At 43.5% G+C, this 22,390-nt stretch overlaps 1 protein-coding gene across 1 annotated transcript in view; it reads right to left on the reverse strand.

Moving 5' to 3' along the window:
• RUVBL1 (RuvB like AAA ATPase 1) overlaps nucleotides 1–13,881 on the reverse strand; it is a 29,809-nt gene extending 15,928 nt beyond the window's left edge. The window contains exons 1-4 of the mRNA XM_051983307.1: nucleotides 13,640–13,881; nucleotides 11,859–11,945; nucleotides 9,838–9,970; nucleotides 1,716–1,867 (exon numbers count right to left, since the gene is read on the reverse strand). Coding sequence (XP_051839267.1) covers nucleotides 1,716–1,867; nucleotides 9,838–9,970; nucleotides 11,859–11,945; nucleotides 13,640–13,780 — 513 coding nt within the window. The 5' untranslated portion in view covers nucleotides 13,781–13,881. The remainder of the gene's footprint in view (nucleotides 1–1,715; nucleotides 1,868–9,837; nucleotides 9,971–11,858; nucleotides 11,946–13,639) is intronic.
• Nucleotides 13,882–22,390: the final 8,509 nt, after the last annotated feature.

A 22,390-nucleotide genomic window follows, 5' to 3' on the forward strand; every position in this document is an offset into this window, starting at 1 on the left:
CTGAAGGTAGAGGTCAAACCCAAGGGCTGCTAAAGCTGTTCAATTTCATACTGGGATAAATTTCCTGATGTTCTAGAAGATTTCTCTGACATCTTAACATCTCAATACAAATTTCAAGTGTCAGAGGCTACATAGCAAATTTTCAGAATGATTAAAACACTGACCAAAAATAGATCACTAGGCTTTTCAGGCCCTTCCCAACCTGGCCTAAACCCAACTATCCAACCCCACAATTGTTTGTTAGTTGTCCTCCACTCTCCAATCAAATGAGCTTTGGGGTTCCTGCCCCCACCCTGGAGAAGCCCTTACTCCCTTTAGGACTCAGCTTAAGTGCTGCCTTCTCCCAGGCCTTCCCCAACACCCACTGTCAGAGCTCTCCCTCTCTGGGATGTCTCCTGTCTCTGCTCCTCCCCTCCCTCGTGGTCTCCCTCAGCAGAGCGCAGGCTCTTTCCGAGAGAGAGCCTTGTTTTTTTTGTCTTTGGTCCCCCTCCTCCCCCGCACTAAGCAGGTATTCAACAAAGGCTTGCTGGTTAACCAGTAAACTTCAGCATTGTTTGCCTTGGTAAGTCGTGTGCGGAGACATGGACTGGGAGGCGGCCATGGACACAACCGGTGTGAGGTCGGAGGCCCGTCTCCTGTTCAGGTCCCAGAGCTGCTCAGGCTCCTTCTCCTCATTTGTCAAGGAGGGGAACTCTGCTGGTGCCTGGGTGGGGGCCCCATAGTGCAAGCACTGTGAACATGCAGCACTTTGTAAGAGTGGGGTTCTCTGGGCAGGGAGCTGGGACTGGATGACCATAAGCGAGCACACCTAATGGACATGGAAAAACGAAGGACGGTTTCAATTTTGGAGGCTTAAATCACAGAACTTTTCCAAAAAAAAGGCTCTTCTCTTGGATGAAATCTTAGCTGTACACATCATTTCACTTAGGCTTTAACATGGAAATTTTTTTCACTTTTTGTCCGTATAATTTTTTGTTTAGATTCCAAATGAATTAAAGGTGTGGTAGTTAGTAAAGAAATGGAAGACTCCACTATAAATCTCATTAACACAGGCACACTAGAGATGACTGGTAGATAAGAGAGAGCATCGATGGAGAGGATTTAAAAGAAAAATGGCCATTCCCATCAATGACCTATTGCTGACCTCTACAAACCAAACAAGAAGCCACAGAATCCCCAAAGCTCAGTGCCTGAAAGCATCTCAAGCTTAATCCCTTAGTTTTGTAGGTGAGGAAACTAGTGGCAGAGCAGGCAAGCAAAACAAACTCAAGGTTACAGAGGGAGCAAGTCACCAGTAAGGGGATGCTGATCCTCCTCCTCCTACGGGGGGCTTTCACAGCTGCTTGCCCCCTCCTCTCCCTTCCTCCTTAGGAAGGTCTCCAAGCTATGGCCAAACACCTGTCCTTCCTGCTCTTTCCCAAAGGCAGCCTTCCTGCTTAAGGACTACAAACAGAAACAGAAACAGAAAGCACAGTGAGCTCTCAAACAGTGAAGTGTATGGGGAAAAAAATCTGGCCAGTCAGAAGCAGGCTCTGGTTCCAGCTCCAACTTCCCTATGGCCAAGCATTTCCTCAACTATTAACTGCAGGTCACATGGCCCATCTGTTCCTTCCAGCTGTAACATTTTGTAAGGCAAAATTAATTCAGTAACATCACAAAAAGTCACACAAAAGCCTGCGTGATGCTGGAGAGCAGGATTGACAGAATGTACGCACTTTCAACTGTTTGGTTCCTTTTGCTGTTTTCAGTCCGATGATGACATGGCTGATGGTTTTGCCATACCCACCCATAGGGTTTTCAGTCTCACAGGGAGTTAATTCTGTGACTTCGCCTTCGTAAACTTCCTTGGTCTCCTTTATCCTCAGCCCTGTAAGAGAGGAGAGGCAGGGCACGGTGTGATGCTTCGTGTCTGAGGTTCTGCCACTTAGTTTCCCAACTCCCCTTCCCCCCCATTTTAGCCATTACAAAGTCTTGTTTCCGATAACATCCCGAGGACAGGAGGGCCCACACAAGCCCACAGGGACTGGCTGAGAGGACAGGCTTGGAGTCAGATGGTCAGGGCTCCAACTGAGCTCTGAGAGCCATGGAAGCGGGAAGCAGGAGCCAGGCACTCCAAGGTCTCCAAGACAAAGCCCTGACCAAACCACAGCTCCTTAACCCACGGGCCCTGGAGCTGGGCATGGTGCAAACTCTAAGCGGCATTTTCAGAATCTCAGTGAAGAAAATGGAACAAACAAGCAGCCTACCACTGCCCCCTCCCCATCTCCAGTTCTGAGGAGCAGCTACAGCCGTAAAAAATGAAGGACGCCTCCCTTGTGGTATAAACATTGGATAACTCTTAACAGCGTCAACAGTTTACTTACCACTGATTAATCAGCAATTAAATAGTGCCTCAAATTTGCTAAGGTAGAAATATTTTTGTTTTTTATATTTCCCCCCCAAGGAAACAAAGGGCAGTTGATAATTACGGCTGTCTAGTTTAACTTTAAAATTAGCTCCTTCCCTCTCTTTTGGGAAGGCAAATGATCTTTTGACAAGATGATAAACTCCAACAGCTTGAAGTAGAAAATTACTGTTTTACTGAATACTTAGACACATCTAAATCAGAAACCAACACAGAAAGACAGAAATCTAGACTGGTGAACTCTCTCCAAGCGAGAAGTAAGGGGGAGGAGCACAAACTTCACCAGAGAAGACTTGTCAGACCCCCATCTGTCCCTCCGTCTCTGTCTGTGTCTTTGTCTCTGTCTGTTCTCCTCTCTCTTCCCATCTCTGTCTGTTTCTCTCTATATATTTATCTTTCTCTCTGTATTTTCTGTCTGTTTTTCTCTGTCTCTGTCTTCACCACCCCCAGAAATTTTAGAAATAGAGGTAAGAGATTACTCTGTGACTGTCGCTTAGGGCAGGGAATGCGTCTTCTAGCCCCCAGGACAGGCCAGAACACCTCCTATGGAGACATGATTTGTGCTTTACCCATAATCTGCCATTCCAATATTCAAGGGCTCTCTAGAATCCAATCTTATCTTTTCACTTAAAAAAAGAAAATCTAAATGATTTTTTGGATCAATCCTGATTATTTTAGATTTCCTTTGGGAAGACCTCACAAATGTCTCCCTCTGCTGGCCTGGAACTTAAGATGATACTTTTACAACCAAAGTGAGTGTCTGGAGGGACAGAGAGCTCTCTCAAACATGAAGCACATGACTGGAGTCCCTGAACATATGCCTGTATACAGGGATGACCGAAGTCCAGGGCAGTAAATACTGAAGACTTTCAACAAGAGACACCCTGCCAAAGTTAACAGCTACTATATTAAATTTATTTTTAGAGGGTCTAGAAATACCAACAAAGTGTAATTCTAAGAGCACCTGCCACAAAACCCTCAAATTTGAAGGTGAAGAGGGATTCATTCTCAAGCCATACTGCTTGGAAACAGGCCCCTTAAATAATGCCAAAGCTCCTAAATTTATGGGAAATCTGATGGACACTAGCTGTAGAAATAAATGAAGATTTGGACCCCACTTCTTCTCACTGACCTATTCTGCATTTCTCATTAGAATTCTGCCAGTGACCCTATTCTCTCCTCCCAGTCCAGGCTGCACCCAGAAGTACACCCCCATTCGTGTTCTCATCAATCTAATCTTCCAGCATTTATAAGGCTTCCTGAGCCCTGGGGAAGCACAACGGAACAGAACAAACCCTACCAGAAGGAGCTCACATTTTAATGGGAAAGAAAACAGGTGACTATAAAAAATCCACGAACGGTGATACAGATTATGTCCAAAGCACTAAATCCAAGATAGTTTGGGAGCATGAGTGGCTGAGGAATCCAGGAGCTTTGGGCAGAAGACAGAACCTGGGCTCTAAGATTAAAGAAAAGTGGCCTTGCTTATGGGGAGGCAAGGGGAGGGTCTGGGCTGGCAAGGGCCTAGACCCCCGGGAAAGCGGCCCGCAGGTGGTCAGGTCAGTATGGCTATCACAAAGAGAGGGAAGGGAATGATGACCTTGGAGGCTAGACAAGCAGATTAGCACAGGGATTTATCTTCTGGCACAGAAAATCATGGAGTTTGTTGAGTATGGGCATCATCTGGCCAAAAGAGCACTCAGGGAAAGTTCTTTTGGCAGCAATGTCTAGGCTGGGCTGGAGTGAGGAGAGGGTTAAGGCAGGGAGATCATTTGGGAGGCTGGCACCAGAAGGGAGAGGGGAGCTGGGAAAGCTGAGGGGGAGCAGAGGTGGGCAGGGGTCTGGGCCAATGCAGGGTGGGAAGCAGAAGCAGCCCCAAGGTCAGCTTTGGACCCACCAAGTGAAGATGGCTCAGATGCCAGGATCCCCAGTTCAAGCTCTGGGAAGTGCTGTCTGCCCAAAGGGCAGCGATAGCCAGGAGAGTACGTGCAGAATAAAGCAGGGTCCGAGCCACGTCGCACTGGCCTGGGTGCGGATGAAGTAGCAAGGTGATCCACGGCCAGTGTCGGGCCCTTGGACACTTAAGAGGCCTGTGTGAACCTGGGAAGGGATAGAGCAACTGCTAATACTTAAAGTTGGCTTTTGTGGGGAGCAGTGATACTTTTGCTGCTCAGTCTCTAGCCCCAAGGAAGTTGCTAATCTTCACAGCGGGGATCCTCCCAGGGCACTTCCGCAGGTGGGCCCACACTACCCAGGCCTGAGTCAGAGTCACTTCCAGGGTGGAGGTTTTCACAGAGAATCTGTCTGCCTCAGCTTCCTCAATGACATAAATGGGCATAATTATGCCCTTATCTCACAGGGGCTCTGGTGAAGACCAAATGAGCAAGGGCTTGTAAAGCATTTAGCCCAGTACTCGGCACACAACAAGTCAGGAAGGCAGAGAAAAAGATGGACAGAAGCAGCTACACCCAAAGAAAGAACACTGGGAAATGAATATAAACTGCTTGCATTTTTGTTTTTCTTCCTGGGTTATTTCTACCTTCTGAATCCAATTCTCCCTGTGCAACAAGAGAACTGTTCGGTTCTGCACACATATATTGTATCTAGGATATACTGTAACCTATTTAACATGTAAAGGACTGCTTGCCATCTGGGGAAGGGAGTGGAGGGAGGGAGGGGAAAAGTCGGAACAGAAGTGAATGCAAGGGATAATGCTGTAAAAAATTACCCTGGCATGGGTTCTGTCAATAAAAAGATTTAAAAAAAAAAAAAAGGAAGGCAGAGAAAAGCCCATCAGATATGGCGATTAAGGGACCAGTGGTCACTCTGGAGAGCCTTTTCTGACTGAAGCTGATATGGGGGAGGAGATGGCAATTTTCTACCTGAGGCCCCAGGGCTCCCCAAACTACTCTGCAGAGAAAACAACAGCTGATCTGGGTCAGGGCAAGGGAATAAGAGGAAGAAGGCAAAAACCCAGGTTCTAGGTCTGCCCCCCCCCCCCAATGACCTGTGACCCTAAACCTCGGCTACCCTTCCCTCCCAAGAGTGGTAATGACCAAAAAGACATTGGGGAGGAGGGAAGGATGTCCTATTATCCCAAACCCCAGCCTGCCCTTCTCTGCACTGGATCTCCAGAGCCGGGCTTCTTTTACATGTAAAAAGCACCCAGGCCACCAGCTTGCTTTCTTCTTTGAGGAACCTGGTCCAGCGAGACTCTCCAGGAAGGCCTGGGCCGTGGAAGAACAGCAGGGGACCAAGGATGGAGTCGGGAGGCAGGAGTCTCAGCCCTCTGTGCCCTCCTAAGTTGGGGGATTCCAGGGCAGTTTCAGAGCTTCATGCACCTCAGTTTCCTAATCCGTAACACGAACAGGGCTGAGCTAGATAGATAGTCTTTAAGGTTTGTTCTAAGTCTTCACCAACTCAAATTAAATTAAGGATTTAAAATAATAATAAAAGACAAGAAATGTTTCATTTGTTCTCCCACAAAATACCTTAAGTCTCATGAACACTAAGCTAAGTACAGAGTTTCCAGAAGACGGGGCTAACTGAGAGCAACAAGAAAAGCAATTTAAACATGGCTTTGAATATATTTTGAAAATGAAATATTTCTATCCAAAAGAAAGAAATCTTCCCGATGGAATGCCTAACAATTTCGTGTGTGAGGTGAATATGACAGGAAGTCCCTCACAGGGGAACGAAGAATCCCCGTCTTTCACGAGCACCTGTATTTGTTTGGAAGTGGCTGTGCTGACATGCGGGGAATGTGGACGGCTGGTAGCCCACAAAGGAGGCGAATTGTTGCCGTCTCGGAGAATGACAACGCAGATGACACGGGTTTCATCTGCGGGTTCGGGTTTCCAAATGCCTGACAGGGACCTTCATCACATCAAGGAAACAGCCCCGACTCCTGCGCCTTTCTTTGAGTTCAGGCCCCGCTCTTCCCCTCCCCCGCCCACTTAACAGGAATTCAAAGGCTGCCCAAGACTGAGGCTCTCTTTGATGACATTCAATGGGCTTCTCTTCTGCACCACAGCAGGATTAAGAGTTTTTTCTCACCTTGCTGCAGCAGCCTGGACCAAGAGCCACAGCAAATGAAAAAACACAAAATGGAAGCCAGAGAAATTTATCATTTCAGAACTAAAGCCAATTAAGTTATTTTTTGGGAAATCAACAGCATAAAAAAGTGAGTTTTGACAAGATTTTATCAGCTGTTAGCAAGGGTCACATTTTAAAAAACAAAGATCTTCAACATTTGGTGAGGTACTACTTGTAAATGAAACTCTATTCTTCTAGATAGAATTAAATCAAGTCCAGGAATAAGTATACACATGTTAGAACTATAGCAGTAATTATCACAATTAACATGACCAACAATGGGTTTAAGACATAAATGTAAAGAGGATCTAGATAAGCCAACTTAAAGGAATCGAAATCTGGGTTCCAGGCACACAGTCTCTGACCAACAAGATCCTTACCTTCAAAGAGATCTGTGGAAGACTCTCATTGGTCTTTCCACCTGACCTGACTTGACCTTGAGAGAATGAAGATGTCTCCCACAAGAGCTTTCTTGAAGCCATTTATATTGTAATAACCATAATTAAGTCTCTCTGCTGGTCATAACCCTAAAAAAGACTGGATCCCAAAAGACTGGCTAAAAACAAGGAAACCCATTCCTTGTAATGAGAAAACCAATTTAAGTCCTACTTAATTCTTTTAAAGAGTGAACAAGTTCCGCTGCTACTCTTAATCAAGCTCGTTGCTTTTTCGCTTTTCATTTAGCTTGAAATCTTAACCAGAAAAAATCTGATCTTGTTCAGTCCAGGTGTAAGCCAGTCTCTCTCCTAAAAGCTGTGTGTTACTCAGTGAGAACATTGAATCTGGAAACAAGGAGACTTTCGTCTGGGGCCTGGAAGAAGTGGTCTGATCTTTCTAAACCTTCCATTCCTCATTGGTACCAAAAAACCCTCCAAAACTCAGAGAGCTGGATCAGATGCTCCCAGATCCCTTTCATGTGGAAAAAAAGCAAACTAGTGAATCCAAAAGAAGCCCTCTACAAAGACTGGTAAAATGGATTCCTTAGTTGAGGACTCCGCCACCAGGACAGCAGGGCACCAAGGCACTGCTAGTGTGGGCATCCAGCCTTCTGCCCTGTGATCCTCTCAACCCAACCCACTTTCTATGTCTCCCTGAAAGCTCGGCTGGGGAATGAGTCTAGAGAAGAGTCGCCCCAGGCAGGCATCCCCTCAGCCTGTGATCAGCCAACCCCACAGCCTGTGATCAGCCAACCCCAAACCATGCTCTGCCCCATCAGAACCCCTGGGCAACATCTCGCCGTTTTTGCCTTGTTGCCACTCCTCACTGTGATCATCACCATCAAGCCAGTACCATCACTGCCACTGAAAAGGTGATATCCCCTACTACTTCAGGGTTCCAGTCACTGTCCCTAGGAGCTCACCTTTGACTTAAGCTTCCTGAGGCCCCAATTCCTGATATATAGTACTTCAGTTTTCTGGGAAGACAAGGACTTTCCTTTAGTATTTATTTCCCCACCATCTGGAAAATGGTAGGTTCCTAATAAATGCTTGTGGATTGAGCTAACAGATGAGCTAAGAAAAAAGATATTAATTCTCCCTGCATATTTTGCAAACATATACAATGAATAAAGCCCTGGGAGTTCCCCCAGGATGCCTCATGGTAGACCTTTTTCCAAAACTGCTACAAAGTACATATTTTCCCTAGTGTTATTAAGGCCCTTTCAGAAACCAGCAAACAAGTACTATCAAATTTTTTACATGGGACTTATCTCTATAATACTATCAAGTAGTATTCCAAAAGAAAAATAACCAAAAGATATGAACCTGTAATTTTCAAAAGAACATCAATAATCACATGAAAAAAATTCTTTAAGTCACTAATAATTAAGAGAAATGCAAATTAAAGCAATTTTGAGGTTCTACCTCAAATCTATCAAGTCTGGCAAAGATGACCCCTCCCTCCCAAAAAAAAGGGCCATTGTCAGAGAGATTATGGGGAAAACAGGTATATGGAGGGCACTGTTGGAAGAGGTATGGATTGATCCAGCCATTCTGGAAAGCAATTTGAGAGTGTACCCAAAAAGTCACTAATTATATATGCGTATGTATTATTATTTTATTAATTAATTTTGACCTTTGCTCCAACTACAATACTACCAAGTTATTGCATCAAATAAGTTAAAAAGAAAAAGGATCTATGTATACAAAAATACTCTTAGCAGCTTTTCCTCCTAGTAGTCAAAAATTGAAAACTAAGGAAATATTTTCCTGTTGGAAAATGATTATGCAAATTATGACATATGAATGCAACAGTACATCCTATACCATAAGAAATAATGAAACAATTTTAGAAGATCTTTACAATCTGATGCAGAGAAAAAATGATTTTGAAAAACAAAATCTGCAGCAGTTCAAAAGAATGAAAACAAAATATACTTCTTGGTTATATAGTCATTTCATTCATTCCTGACCTTGTGACCTCATTTAGGGTTTTCTTGGCAGAGATACTAGAGTGGTCTGTCATTTTTCTCCATCTCATTCTATAGATGAGGAAAATGAGGCAAATAGGGTAAAGTGACTTACCCAGGATCACACAACTAATAAGTATCTGAGGCAGATTCAGTTTCTGACTCCAGGCCTGGGGTTTCTATCCACCAGTGTGTTACCCAACTGCCCCATACCACTCACCTCCTAACAGATAATGAACTTAAAACTTCAGAGAGAAATAATTAATGTTCAAGATTGTTTTGCCTAACGATGTAGTTCTGTATTGAGGGCTTTACTTTTCAGGAAATTTTTTTTTAATTGCTTAATTTTCAACCAGGGATAGTAGGCAGCATTAATTTTTAAAATTAATTAAAAGACTTTTAATCTTAAAATTTAAATTTTTAAAATTTATTTAATTTTTAATTAAAAATTCTTACCTGAAAAAGTAAAAGAAAACTTAAAATATTGTCTTTAAAATATGATTGATTTTATAAAAATGTATTTAGCAAAAAACTTTACCTGCATTCATTTATTCTGTTAAGTGGAAGTACATTTGTCCTATAACTATAGTGAGCATTTTGCTGTGATTTCTCTGGAAATTTATCTGCAGAGCATTTTAACAAAGTAAAATGACAATTAATGATACAAGCAAAAGTAATAGATGCTTCAGAGTTGTTTTGTTACTCCAGATTCTTCATTTTTTACAAATGAAAACACAGACCGATAGTATGTCACATGATTTGCTCAGTCATACAGAATTCAAACTTAGGTTCTCAAATATAGAGCTAAATAAAAAAAAAAATCAAGAGTCACAATTCAACAAATCCAAATTTGAAAAGCTGAATGTACTAATTAGTTCTACCTCCACTGATTTGAGCATGAAAAACTTTGGTATACAATTCTGATACTCACCAATTGCTCTTCTGAAGTTTTCCATTAGAACTTCTGTCTTCTTAATTTCTGTAGAGTAGACTTCACTTCCCACCATTGGACAGAAGGGAACTTTACTACCCAACTCTTGAGCAATAGCCAGGGCAAGGGCTGTCTAAAAATGCCAAAAAAAAAAAAATTGCTTTTTAACATTTTAATAAAGTGTTACTCTCTTGTTTTCACATCATTTGATGAATTCACATGATAAATTTCTTATGACTTTACTAGGCAAAGTCAATCTATAACTTTAGAAATATCTTTAATCAGAAAAACAAAAGAAGTAGAATCAATTTGCCCTCATATCTAAAAAGGATAGATCATGATATGACAATTATGGAATACATTATTACTGTATGCTTTTTATACATAATTTTTTCCTTTTTTAAATACAGGGAGGGAAACCCTGCATCCTTTAGAAATCATCCTGAGAAAAAAAATCTGAAAATGCCTGGTCAGCACTGAAATAGTTAAGTTATTTTTAAATCAATGATTCAAGCTTACCAAGTAAAGGGGTGGGAGGAGAGGGGTAGGCATGACCTTAGAAATATCTTAAGTGAGCATATGACTTAATTCCACAAATATTTACTAAACTACAGTGAGAACACAAGGATAAAAATGAAAAAGCCCCAGCCCTCAAGAAGCTTCAGAAGGTGATACTTATATACAAATGCAAAAGAGACTTGCAAATGCAAAGTCATATAAAGTTCCTACAGCATCAAGAATGAGGAAAGGCTTGCTGTAGGAGTTGGCACTGAGCTGTGGTACCTTGAAGGAAGCTAGAGACTTGAATAGATGGAGGTGAGAAAAAGTACATTTTAGACCAGAGGGTCTCCAAGTGCAAAGGAGCTGAGGAACAGGAAAGGGAGGGGAGGAGAGAATCTAAGCTGAGACACCTGAGAGCTGTAGCAGAGATGGCTTCACAAGTCACATGGTCAGATCCAAGCTTCGGGAATACTTCTTGGTAGCTGCAGAATGAAGCAGATCAAGGAGGAGGCAAGGGCAATGAGCCAAGCAAGAGGAGGAGAGTAGGAGACAGGTGAAGAGGTGGGCCACAGTAGGGCAAAGCTGAGCACTAATTGAGATTGGGGAAGGGGACCAAAGGAGGGGGCTATCTCCCAAATGACTATTCTTGTGATTCCTTGATTCTGAGGCAAGAAGAGTAGGAATAAGGTAAGCATTCATTCACTATATCTGCTATGTATAAGATACTTGTATCAGAAACCGTGAGGGTTGCAAAAACAAGTTCAAAAAGACCTGGTAAAAGACCAGACTACCTGCAAGTCAAGAATATTTCCTTCTACCCCCTGGTCAGTTATCGGAGCCCTTGGAGCTGAATCTGATAAATGTGATAAATTCTTATCACAGATTATCCAGAGTCTCCACTCTGTTGTTTTGAGAGAAGTAATGTCTAGCGTTTAGTGGATCTCAGATGACAATCTAACACCCTCATGATATCTCACCCTCTTCTGAATGCAACTCCACCTAATGGTCAGTGCTATAAAATTAATAATTAGGGGCTACTTTGGAAAACCACTCTCCTTTCTTATGTGTTATACTACTCCTCTTCCTAGGTTTTATGGTCCTTATTGGAAGGGATTGTGTCACAAATCAATGCTCATTTCCATGGAGTTCCCAGAGCCAAGAATGTGGAAGATTATCAATCAGTACTTGTTGAATTAATCTCTTATTCTTCAACTGAAAAACTACTTTTATAAATTCTGGGAAGCCACAGACAAAAATGTATTTTTCTGCAAGGAAAAGGAATAAGATGTAGAAGACAAGTTTCAGACAATGAGCCTCCTCTAAGGACCTTAATTGCTCTTCCCTGGAAGTATGCCAGGAGAGTCTCAATGTTAAGATACCCAACTATATTACTTCACATTGGTCCTTTTAAAGAAACCCAACCAACCTGGGGAAATAAAACATAGTTAAGACATAAGTTCAGTTTGGCTTAGACATTGGGACCACTCTTTGGATATATTAGAGAAAGGAGAAAAAGATACCTTGCCGGTTCCAGGAGGTCCTGCCAACAAAACAGCTCTCCCAGCCATTTTCTTGCTTTTGATTAATTCTACTATCACCCCACATGCCTACACACCACCAAAGGAAAAGAAATAACATCAATATTAACTTTCACAGAAGCTCAGGCCATGGCTCGAGGAGATGAGATGTTCAACGACTCTATTTTACATTAGTTAAGATGGCCAATCTGGGCAGTCCATCATGCAGCACGCTTAACTAGTGGTCAGTGCCAACAAGGTGACGATCCATGTTCACTCTGACAGCCACCACAGGACCCTGAATGCTGTTAGGTCCTCCCCCGTGTTGGGTCACTGAGGCCATCCTGGGATCTTAAAGGCCACGTCAATGGAGCCCAAGACCCACCAAGTCAAAGGACCATTGGCTTAAGATGAGGAATGAACATTTAGAGGTGACCCCTGGTCATCTCCTTTTCAGAAGGGCCCAGAGAAGTTAGGGATCACAAAGGCAGTTACTTGCTGAGCAGGGAATCAAAACCCAGACCTAAATCTCACCCTACTGTGCCCAACCTGCAAGGGCAGAGCATCCAGCAACGAGGGGAACGCTTCTACTCTAGAGACCAATTTCTGTTCGCAAAGTCTCATCCCCAGAAGGCGCCAGGTGATAAACTGGGGGGAGAGGGAAGGCTCAACGCCCACGGAGGAGTTGGGAGAGGAGGAAATCAGAGCTCGGCGAGGCGCAGGGATAAGTGTGCTAAGTTATAGCATTCTGATGGTTGGAAACCACAGGCCTCCTTTCATCCCAAGAGGCACATATTAAAGCGTTTACTCCAAGGCAGCCGCGGAGCCGGGCTCAGAGATACAAAGGCGAGAAATTTACCAGCCTGCGCCCCAGACCCTCCATTCTCACTGAGCTTGAGAACTCCGTGAGGGAGGTCACCCATTTAACAGATGAGAAAACATTTTGTTTTGTCTTTAACTGAGTAGCCTATGTGCAGAATCTAGGAGAATCTTCCATTCCTTGGCATAGTAAGCCGGGCCGTCCTAACCTCTGACAAGAGACTAAAGCTCTGTTCAATTTCCAGCTTTCCTCGGCTGGAACAGCACGGGGTGGAAGGCACCGAAATCGGGGCATCTGGCCCTCGCTGCCTTTGGCCAAGTGCTCTCCCACGCGCAGTGTTCTCGTCTGGAAAATGAAGGGTTGCTTCTATTTACTCACATTTCTAAACACCTATTTATTTAGTGAAAATCGCAGTCCATCACTCAAATTTACTTACTGCCCCTAAATTATGCTCATTACTCAGTATGCTGGGGTCATTTAATGACTTGAGAGTTGTCTGGAGGAACCAACGAGACAATTGTGAAGCTTTAGCACAGCGCTGCGCACACAGTAAGGGATGCTGTGTTAGGATGTTCATGTCTCTACATCGTGTTTATGGGCAGACGGCGGGGCAGTGCCGGGCCAAGAGTTCGGAAAATCTGAATTCAAATCCTACCTCAGACATTTACTAGCTAGCTGTGTGGCTTCGGCAAGTTTCCCCTGCCCGTCTCAGTGTCCTTGACTGTAAAATGGGCGCAAGAATTTCCCCTATGACCCCGGCTGTCGCGTGGCTCGAAGGGGATGATGCTAGTAAAGGGATCCGCGAACCGCAAGCGCTAAGGCTGCTGCTGCCCCCGCGCCCTCCAGCCTCCCCTTTCCTAGTCTGGGACACGAGTACACGGAGCCGCGGCACCCGCCGCCCCGGGGCAGAGGGAAGCTCTAGGAGGAGCGGCAGGTGGGGAGCGGGCCCCCCCTCGGGCCCTACCTCGCGGGCGTTCTCCTGCCCCACCAGCCCGGAGGCCGCCTGCTTGGCCAGGCCGCTTTCGTCCAGCCCCAGCCCCTTCACGTGGCTGTGCGAGGCGATGCGCTGCGTCTTCGTGGTGCTCTTCACCTCCTCGATCTTCATCTTGCCACTGACCACGGGGCTGGCGAGGCCGCGAGAAGGCGAGCGAGGAAACGACAGCGGCGGCCGTGTTCCCAGCTCCGGCCGAGCTCCGTTACCATGCGGCCGTTACCAGGGCGTCCTGCCGGCGTCCGTCCCCCGTCGCCGGCCATTGGGTGCGGCGGCGCCAGCGGCCCTTCCCATTGGATAAAATCCGCGTCCTTCGTCTGCGCCCGGGAGGGCCCGCCCACCTACTTCCGGGTGTGCTACTTAGGTAGTTTTCCCCCGCAGCTGCCGGGAATCTGCACTTCCTGGAGGTTGCTGGCTGAGGGGGTGGGGCCGGGCCTGCACGTGCACCTAAGAGAGAGAAAAAGGAAAAGGAGAGACAGTGTGTTTGTGTACGTGTGCGGGCTCTGTGCGTGTGTTTGCTTGTATGTGTGTCAGTGTATGTATTGTGCTGTGTGTGTGCTCTGCGTGTGTGTGCGTCTGTGTGTGTGTCAATGTGTGTATTGTGCTGTGTGTGTGCTCTGCACGTGTATACGTGTGTGCTCTGCATGTGTGCATCTGTGTGTGTGTCAATGTATGTATTGTGTGTGTGTGCTCTGCACGTGTATACGTGTGTGCGCTCTGCGTGTGTGCATCTGTGTGTGTCAATGTGTGTATTGTGTGTGTGTGTGCTCTGCACGTGTATACGTGTGTGCGCTCTGCGTGTGTGCATCTGTGTGTGTGTCAATGTATGTATTGTGTGTGTGTGCTCTGCACGTGTATACGTGTGTGTGCTCTGCGTGTGTGCATCTGTGTGTGTGTCAGTGTATATATTGTGCTGTGTGTGTGCTCTGCACGTGTATACGTGTGTGCGCTCTGCGTGTGTGTTTAGGCTCTGCGTGTGTCTGCATCTGCGTGTATGTGTGCTCTGCATGTATGTGTCTAATTGTATGTGTGCGTTCTGCGTGTGTGTGCATCTGTGTGCAGCTCTGCATGCATGTGTCTAATGTGTTTATGTATGCTCTGTGTGTGCATTTAGGCTCTGCATGTCTGTGCATCTGTGTGTAGTTCTGCATGCATGTGTCTAATGTGTTTACATGTGCTCTGCATGTGCGTTTAGGCTCTGCATGTGTGTGTTTAATGTGTTTATGTGCGCCCTGCGTGTGCGTTTAGGCTCTGTGTATATGTGCATCTGTGTGTAGCTCTGCATGTGTGTGTCTAATGTGTTTATGTGCGCCTGCGTGTGCGTTTAGGCTCTGTGTATATGTGCATCTGTGTGTAGCTCTGCATGTGTGTGTCTAATGTGTTTATGTGCGCTCTGCGTGTGCGTTTAGGCTCTGTGTATGTGCATCTGTGTGTAGCTCTGCATGTGTGTGTCTAATGTGTTTATGTGTGCTCTGCGTGTGCGTTTAGGCTCTGCATGTGTGTGTCTAATGTGTTTATGTGCGCCCTGCGTGTGCGTTTAGGCTCTGTGTATATGTGCATCTGTGTGTAGCTCTGCATGTGTGTGTCTAATGTGTTTATGTGCGCCCTGCGTGTGCGTTTAGGCTCTGTGTATATGTGCATCTGTGTGTAGCTCTGCATGTGTGTGTCTAATGTGTTTACATGTGCTCTGCGTGTGCGTTTAGACTCTGCATGTGTGTGTCTAATGTGTTTATGTGCGCCCTGCGTGTGCGTTTAGGCTCTGTGTATATGTGCATCTGTGTGTAGCTCTGCATGTGTGTGTCTAATGTGTTTACATGTGCTCTGCATGTGTGTTTATGTGCGCCCTGCGTGTGCGTTTAGGCTCTGTGTATATGTGCATCTGTGTGTAGCTCTGCATGTGTGTGTCTAATGTGTTTATGTGCGCCCTGCGTGTGCGTTTAGGCTCTGTGTATATGTGCATCTGTGTGTAGCTCTGCATGTGTGTGTCTAATGTGTTTATGTATGCTCTGTGTGTGCATTTAGGCTCTGCATGTATGTGCATCTGTGTGTAGTTCTGCATGCATGTGTCTAATGTGTTTATGTGTGCTCTGCATGTGTGTTTAGGCTCTGCATGTGTGTGTTTAATGTGTTTATGTGCGCCTGCGTGTGCGTTTAGGCTCTGTGTATATGTGCATCTGTGTAGCTCTGCATGTGTGTGTCTAATGTGTTTATGTGCGCCCTGCGTGTGCGTTTAGGCTCTGTGTATATGTGCATCTGTGTGTAGCTCTGCATGTGTGTGTCTAATGTGTTTACATGTGCTCTGCGTGTGCGTTTAGACTCTGCATGTGTGTGTTTAATGTGTTTATGTGCGCTCTGCGTGTGCGTTTAGGCTCTGTGTATATGTGCATCTGTGTGTAGCTCTGCATGTGTGTGTCTAATGTGTTTATGTACGCTCTGCGTGTGCATTTAGGCTCTGTGTATATGTGCATCTGTGTGTAGCTCTGCATGTGTGTGTCTAATGTGTTTATGTGCGCCTGCGTGTGCATTTAGGCTCTGTGTATATGTGCATCTGTGTGTAGCTCTGCATGTGTGTGTCTAATGTGTTTATGTACGCTCTGCGTGTGCATTTAGGCTCTGTGTATATGTGCATCTGTGTGTAGCTCTGCATGTGTGTGTCTAATGTGTTTATGTGTGCTCTGCGTGTGTGTTTAGGCTCTGCATGTATGTGTGCTCTGCATGTGTGTATTGTATGTGTTTATGTGCGCTCTGCGTGTGCGTTTAGGCTCTGCGTGTGTGCATCTGTGTAGCTCTGCATGCGTGTGTCTAAATGTGTTTATGTGCGCTCTGCGTGTGCGTTTAGGCTCTGCATGTGTATGTACATCTGCGTGTGTGTGTCTAATGTGTTTTTGTGCACTCTGCATGTGTCTGTAATTAGGCTCAGCGTGTGTGCCTGAGTGCTTACGCTGCACACAGAGTCACTACAAAGTAGTTTAGGAAGGGAGCCGGCTCTGTGGGCAGAAGGGGCTGCTCCTTCGTGCAGCAGAGGGGGACCATCCCAGGCCTGGGAGGAAAGCCAGTGAATTGGCGTGGTGAGGAAGGGCCAGTGGTGAGGAATGGACACCGGCAGAAGCTCACCGTTAGCCAGCCTGAGCCGGGTCTTGAAGGGCTTTAGGGCTACTGGAGGGAACGGTTTTATTCGCGCCGGGCTCCCAGTCCTTGTGGAATTGATATAGACTTGCAGGTTCCCGGTCCGTGGCTTGTTGACCGGTTATAGAGAGGATTGGGGTAATACATTCTGTAAGCAGGAAGAAAAGGAGAACAGCTCTCCAGAGGAGTTGAAGGGTACAATGTGTTTTCTGGATGGGCATTAATTAAGGCAGTTGTAACCAGGTGGTAGGAGCTGGAGTATTTCATGTCTCTGGAATATTTCCTTTTTCCTATCTCCTTTCTAGTCTTGGATAAGATCGTCTTAGACTTGGAGTCAGAAAGTTCTGCCTTAATTCCTGCTTTAGGCAGAAATTTGTCTGTGTGATCATGGGCACTAAATTTCTCTATTTGACCTTTTAAATCCTTCATAATTTTTTTAAACATATCTAATGTGGATATATTTTGTATGGAGAATGGGTGGACAATGGAAAGAATTTGGAACTGAAAAGAAAACATTTTTTTAAAACGTTCTAATTTTTTTTATAATAATCTAATATCACAAACTAGATTTGTTTCATTTTTAATAGTTATCCATAGTCCTCTTTACCTTCCCAGACATAAACTATTCCCTGTGTTTGATTCTGAGATCCAACTCTATTGGTTCTCCAGCCCTCCATCTAAGTCTCTGCCTCTTCACTGCTATTAACACTCCACCCCCCCTTCCCAGGCTCCTTCATGACTACTCTAGTACCAACTTCCCCCAAAATCATTTCCTGAATCTCCAACACTTAGTGCCTTCTCTCCCATAATGACCTCGTCATACAAAACTAATGCCTATATTATCTGTGTATACACACATATATACATTATTGCTGCTTAGTCATTTCAGTCATGTACAGTTCTTATTTACTTCTAAGAATACAGGTTATTTCCTCACCTCTTCTCTACTTCTCCCCTTGAGAAGTAAACTTAAGGTACTATTTTACCTTTGTCTCTGGCACATAGTAAGTCCTTGTGAATTGACTGGTGGGACCTTAGTTTCTAAGGCTAATAAGACTGCAGAATTTATTTTGAGGAATATTATTAGACGCAAAAGAATTATGTCTATATACATAAACATATTCTATGTACAAATACACATATGTATATACCTGTGTCATTATTCATTCATTTCAGTCATGTCTGACATGGCCCCACATGGGATTTCCTGACAGATCCTGGGGTGGTTTGCCACTTCCTTCTCCAGTTGATTGTGCATTTGAGGAAACTGAGGCAAACAGGGTGAAGTGCCTTGCTCAGGTCATGTAGCAGATTAATCAAGGCCAGATTTGAATTCACAGAGCTGAGCCTTCCAGACTCCAAGCTTGACATTCTAGACCCTTCATCACCTTCAGGCCCAGACATCTCTACTACTAGCAACCAGATATGAGAGACATCTAAGCAGAAGAAAGAGGGGTATCCATGGCAACTGTCACTCCATATATTTCTTGAAAGAGTGATAGCTAGGAATTTTTGTGTCTGGGGTAAAAGGGTCAGAAGACTGAGCTGGAGACTTGGCTAAGTGCAAAGATGGGCTGTTGGGTGCTTGGGGGCAGAGGGAGGGACAGAACTGCTGGAGAAGAAGTATGTCCCAGGATAGAGCTGCCATCACTGAGGACACAAAGTGGGGAGCTCTGCTAGACTGTAGACACTGTAGGGAGGAAGCAAGCCCAGAATAGTACCATTAGCACTCCAAATTTTGGCACCCTAGGGTAAAGCTCTATGCACCCTACTTGTGACTGCTTTTAGGTTTCACAGTGTGTGATCTGGACGTCTCCCCTTCCCAATGATGCTGTTAGTAGATGTGCTCCCATTACACTGTCACTGTCACTGTTGTCCTTCCCGGCTCTTCCTCCTAATCCATCTCCTCAGGCTCCAGATTCTCTATTTCCTGCAAACTGCCATTTTAATTGTACGCAATAAAACAGCCACCACATTGAAGACCACACATACCTTATGTCCAAAAGGGCTGAGCAAATGATCGCAGTGGCTAAAACTCCAGGAGCACCGCTTAGGGAAGGGAGGTCTGCCTCAGACATAATCCTATAGGGGAATCCACCAATTTGAGAAAGGTTGCTATCTGCTGGATTTGATAAAACTCCAGGGCTGGCATTCTGACCTAAGGTCCATATGTATATTTTGATGATTGTCTTAAAATACCATATGCCCATTAGCCATAATAATAATATTAGTTGTTGTTATTGGTTTAGAGGTCTCACCAGACTACCAAAGGGTCCAAGACACAAACACGGTTAAGAACTCTTGCTTTAAGGACTAAACAAGCTAATTTGAGAATGAAATGGAATTCACATCCATTTCATTACCTTGTTGCTAGACTGAACCGAAGAGGGCTTTGATCCTTTGTTTTCCTTTTTCAAATGAGAGATGCTAGGAAGGAGCATAATCCGTGATTTGGCAACCCTGACATAAACAGAAAAGAATCCCTGCCATTCCCCCATTCCCAGTGAGTCAGTCTTAGAGCTTAGTCCGTTTATTTCCTAGGGTTTCCTCGACCCTTCTCAAACTGCTCCCTGCCACATCATGAGATGGGGACGTTTATCCTGGACTAAATGTTTACTATAGGAAGGCATTGCCCAGGGTCACATGAGGCTTCAAATGTCAGTGGGACGTGCTTGCTGATGTCTCCTGCTGTCAAGTGGTTTGTTATCAGAGTGAGAGAATGTATATAAATGACCTTCACCTTTTGACCTTCAACCCCAAATCTCACTTCCTGTTTCCCTTAGCACCATAACATTAATGTGAGTGATCCTAGGGCTAATGTTTCGCTGTTTAAAAAAAATTCAAGGTAATTTCTGCTCTGTTTGGGGATGGTTGTACGGCAAACATTAAAATTCCGTTTTTTCTTTGCGCCCTCCCTCTTTGTGACATGGAAGTGAGTCTAGGTTCTTGAGGGTTCTGCCAACAGACGAAACGCTTGAAGACTGGAGCCTGGCTAAGTACAGAGAGGCTCATCACAAGGAGGGGGTCTCCAAGGTGGTGACTTCTTAAATCAAGAGCAACAAGGAGAAATATAAACTGGCCTTGGGGTTCAATTCCATGACAGCAGGAAAATGGTGGGAAAGGGAACGGCGAATCCTTTTTTTTTCTCTTTATTTTGGGAATGGTGAATACTAAATCACATAGTTTTTCATCATCTGTAAGCATGGACTTCACTGTTGATATTCTAGCTTGGCCCAGACCCCCATGATCTTCTGCTCTAGCCTCCATATCTTGACCAGAACTTACTATTCTGGGGACTTGGACTTCAGGTTTGTGAGCTTTCAGCATTTTTTGCCTGATCTACACTTTGATACCATGATACTGATACAGTTCTCCACCCTACCCCGCCCCCTCTTTTCTACCCTCCCTGACAAGGATCCTCAAACCAAAGTTCTGTGATTCCTCTCACCATCCCCTTGATTTTTCTGGCCATCCTTGCCCAGCTCCAAGTTTCTTATCTTCCCCTATTACAATGCAAATTCTTTGAGGGCAGAGAGACTATCTTACTTTCTGCGGTTTTTTTCTTTAATTTTCTGCCCTGGACATAGTACTTAACATATACTTAGTACTTAATAATTTCTTTTTATTTATTCCAAATTTGGGTCTCAAATGACCAGAAAGTTGATATATATTATAGAAATATCGATATTGACATTTTCATTATAAAGACATGAAAATATAGGAAGTTACAGTTAAATGGAGGGTAGGATCATAGTTTTCCACAGACAAAAAAGGAGTTAAAAGAACTGGCTTTATCATATGTCCAAGAGTAATAAGTCTCATTTCCTGGGACAACTGTTTTTTTTTTTAATTTTATTATTGCAATGCTGTGACAAAAATACACAAAACCACAATAAAGACATTGCCATTTATAGTCTCAAGTCTTGTGTAGAACATGAGGTTACCAATGTAGGAATTGTTTCCAATTCAATTGTTTGTGTGTAGAAAGACCATCCATTTATTAAGAGAAAACAGAAAAATTGATACCAAATTAGAATAAAAGAAAAACAATGAAAAGATATGGAATGCAATTAAAACTGTTTGAATTTGATTTGTTTAAACAAGCTATTGATCATAGAAAATAGAATACAGGTAAAAAAGGATAGATATGAATTTGTATTCTCATTATTTTCTATAAAGGCTCAATCAGAGAAAAGTAATCACCATGATGGGGAGACCAAAAGAACCTAGAAATCATCTAAACTTACAAACATTTGATTCCCTATGAAATAGAGAAATATGGTAGCCAAGGAGAGTACTAGTTTACAATAAAAATTCATTTAAAAAATGTTACAAAGCCAGATGACAAATTATTACAAGCAGTGTCACCTCATAAAACTGTAAAAAAGCAATGGAGGGAAAAAGTAGCTTATCAAAAACTTGGTGTAAGATCCAGTAGAATGAAACCCTCTCAAATGTTTAAGGATGACACTGAAAAGAGAGCAAAGCTTCATTAAGATCTTTATAACAAACTGTATTCTGTATCAATAATAGAATCATTATATTTGAAGTTCCAAATTGCTGTTACTGATGTCCTGAAAGAGATAGTAGAAATATCATAAGAATTAAACAATAGGAAGACAAGTCAGATCAAATCAGGGGTACATAGAACAGGCTCATTATGGAAACAAAACATTTTTGGGACCATTGAAGAATCAGTTCTCAAGCTATCTGCAAGAAGGGAAGTTCTCAAGCAAATGAAAAAAAAAGTACAGTTGTTATTACTATCCAAACAAAGATCATCATGAGAATATCAAGGTCATCACAAATTATATTTTACCTTAGACCAAATTTTTATCGTAATGAAATTGACTGAAACATAGAGCAGATAGTTTTTAAAAAAATTCTTTGTTGACAAAAAAATTTGAGTTTGATAACTGTTAAACTGTTTATACTTTCAAATGAGATAATCTCTCTGGTAGGAGAAATTCAAGACAGACGAATCCCATATATACCAAAGTATTGATAACATTACAATTTATGATAGCAAAAAGTAGGAAACAAATGATGTGCCTAACAATGGAGGGATGACTAAACAAATTGTGATATATGAATGAAATAGAAATTAAGAGATCAGAGACATATATATATGAAGAAGGTACACCCCTGAACATTGCAGAGCCTCCTAAATGAGATTCACAATTACTCAAGTTTGGCCTATACTATCTCCACTTTAGAAATAATCTAATAAAATTCATCATCATAATCATAATATTTATTTATACAGCAATTTAAAGTTTGTAAAATATTTTACAGACCTTTCATTTGAGCCTCACAAGAATCTAGCAAATTTTACTTTTATTATTACCACTATTTTACAGATGAAGAAATTGAGACTCAAGAGATTCACATGACAAGGGGAATATAAATAGGAAAAATCAAGTGGATGAAGAATGCCTAATAGACAGCATAGAATAGTGGATAGAAGGTAGCCTCAGGACCAGGAAGAGTGGGATGCTAGTACATGCAGGTTATGTGACCCTGATAAATCTATCAGTGCTCTGGATTTCAAGATTATATAAGTCACACAGAGGGTTGTATATTGATTGTTAAAGGAAG

This window comes from Antechinus flavipes, chromosome 1 (assembly GCF_016432865.1).
Source record: "Antechinus flavipes isolate AdamAnt ecotype Samford, QLD, Australia chromosome 1, AdamAnt_v2, whole genome shotgun sequence".
In the NCBI taxonomy this organism is placed as follows: Eukaryota; Metazoa; Chordata; class Mammalia; order Dasyuromorphia; family Dasyuridae; genus Antechinus; species Antechinus flavipes.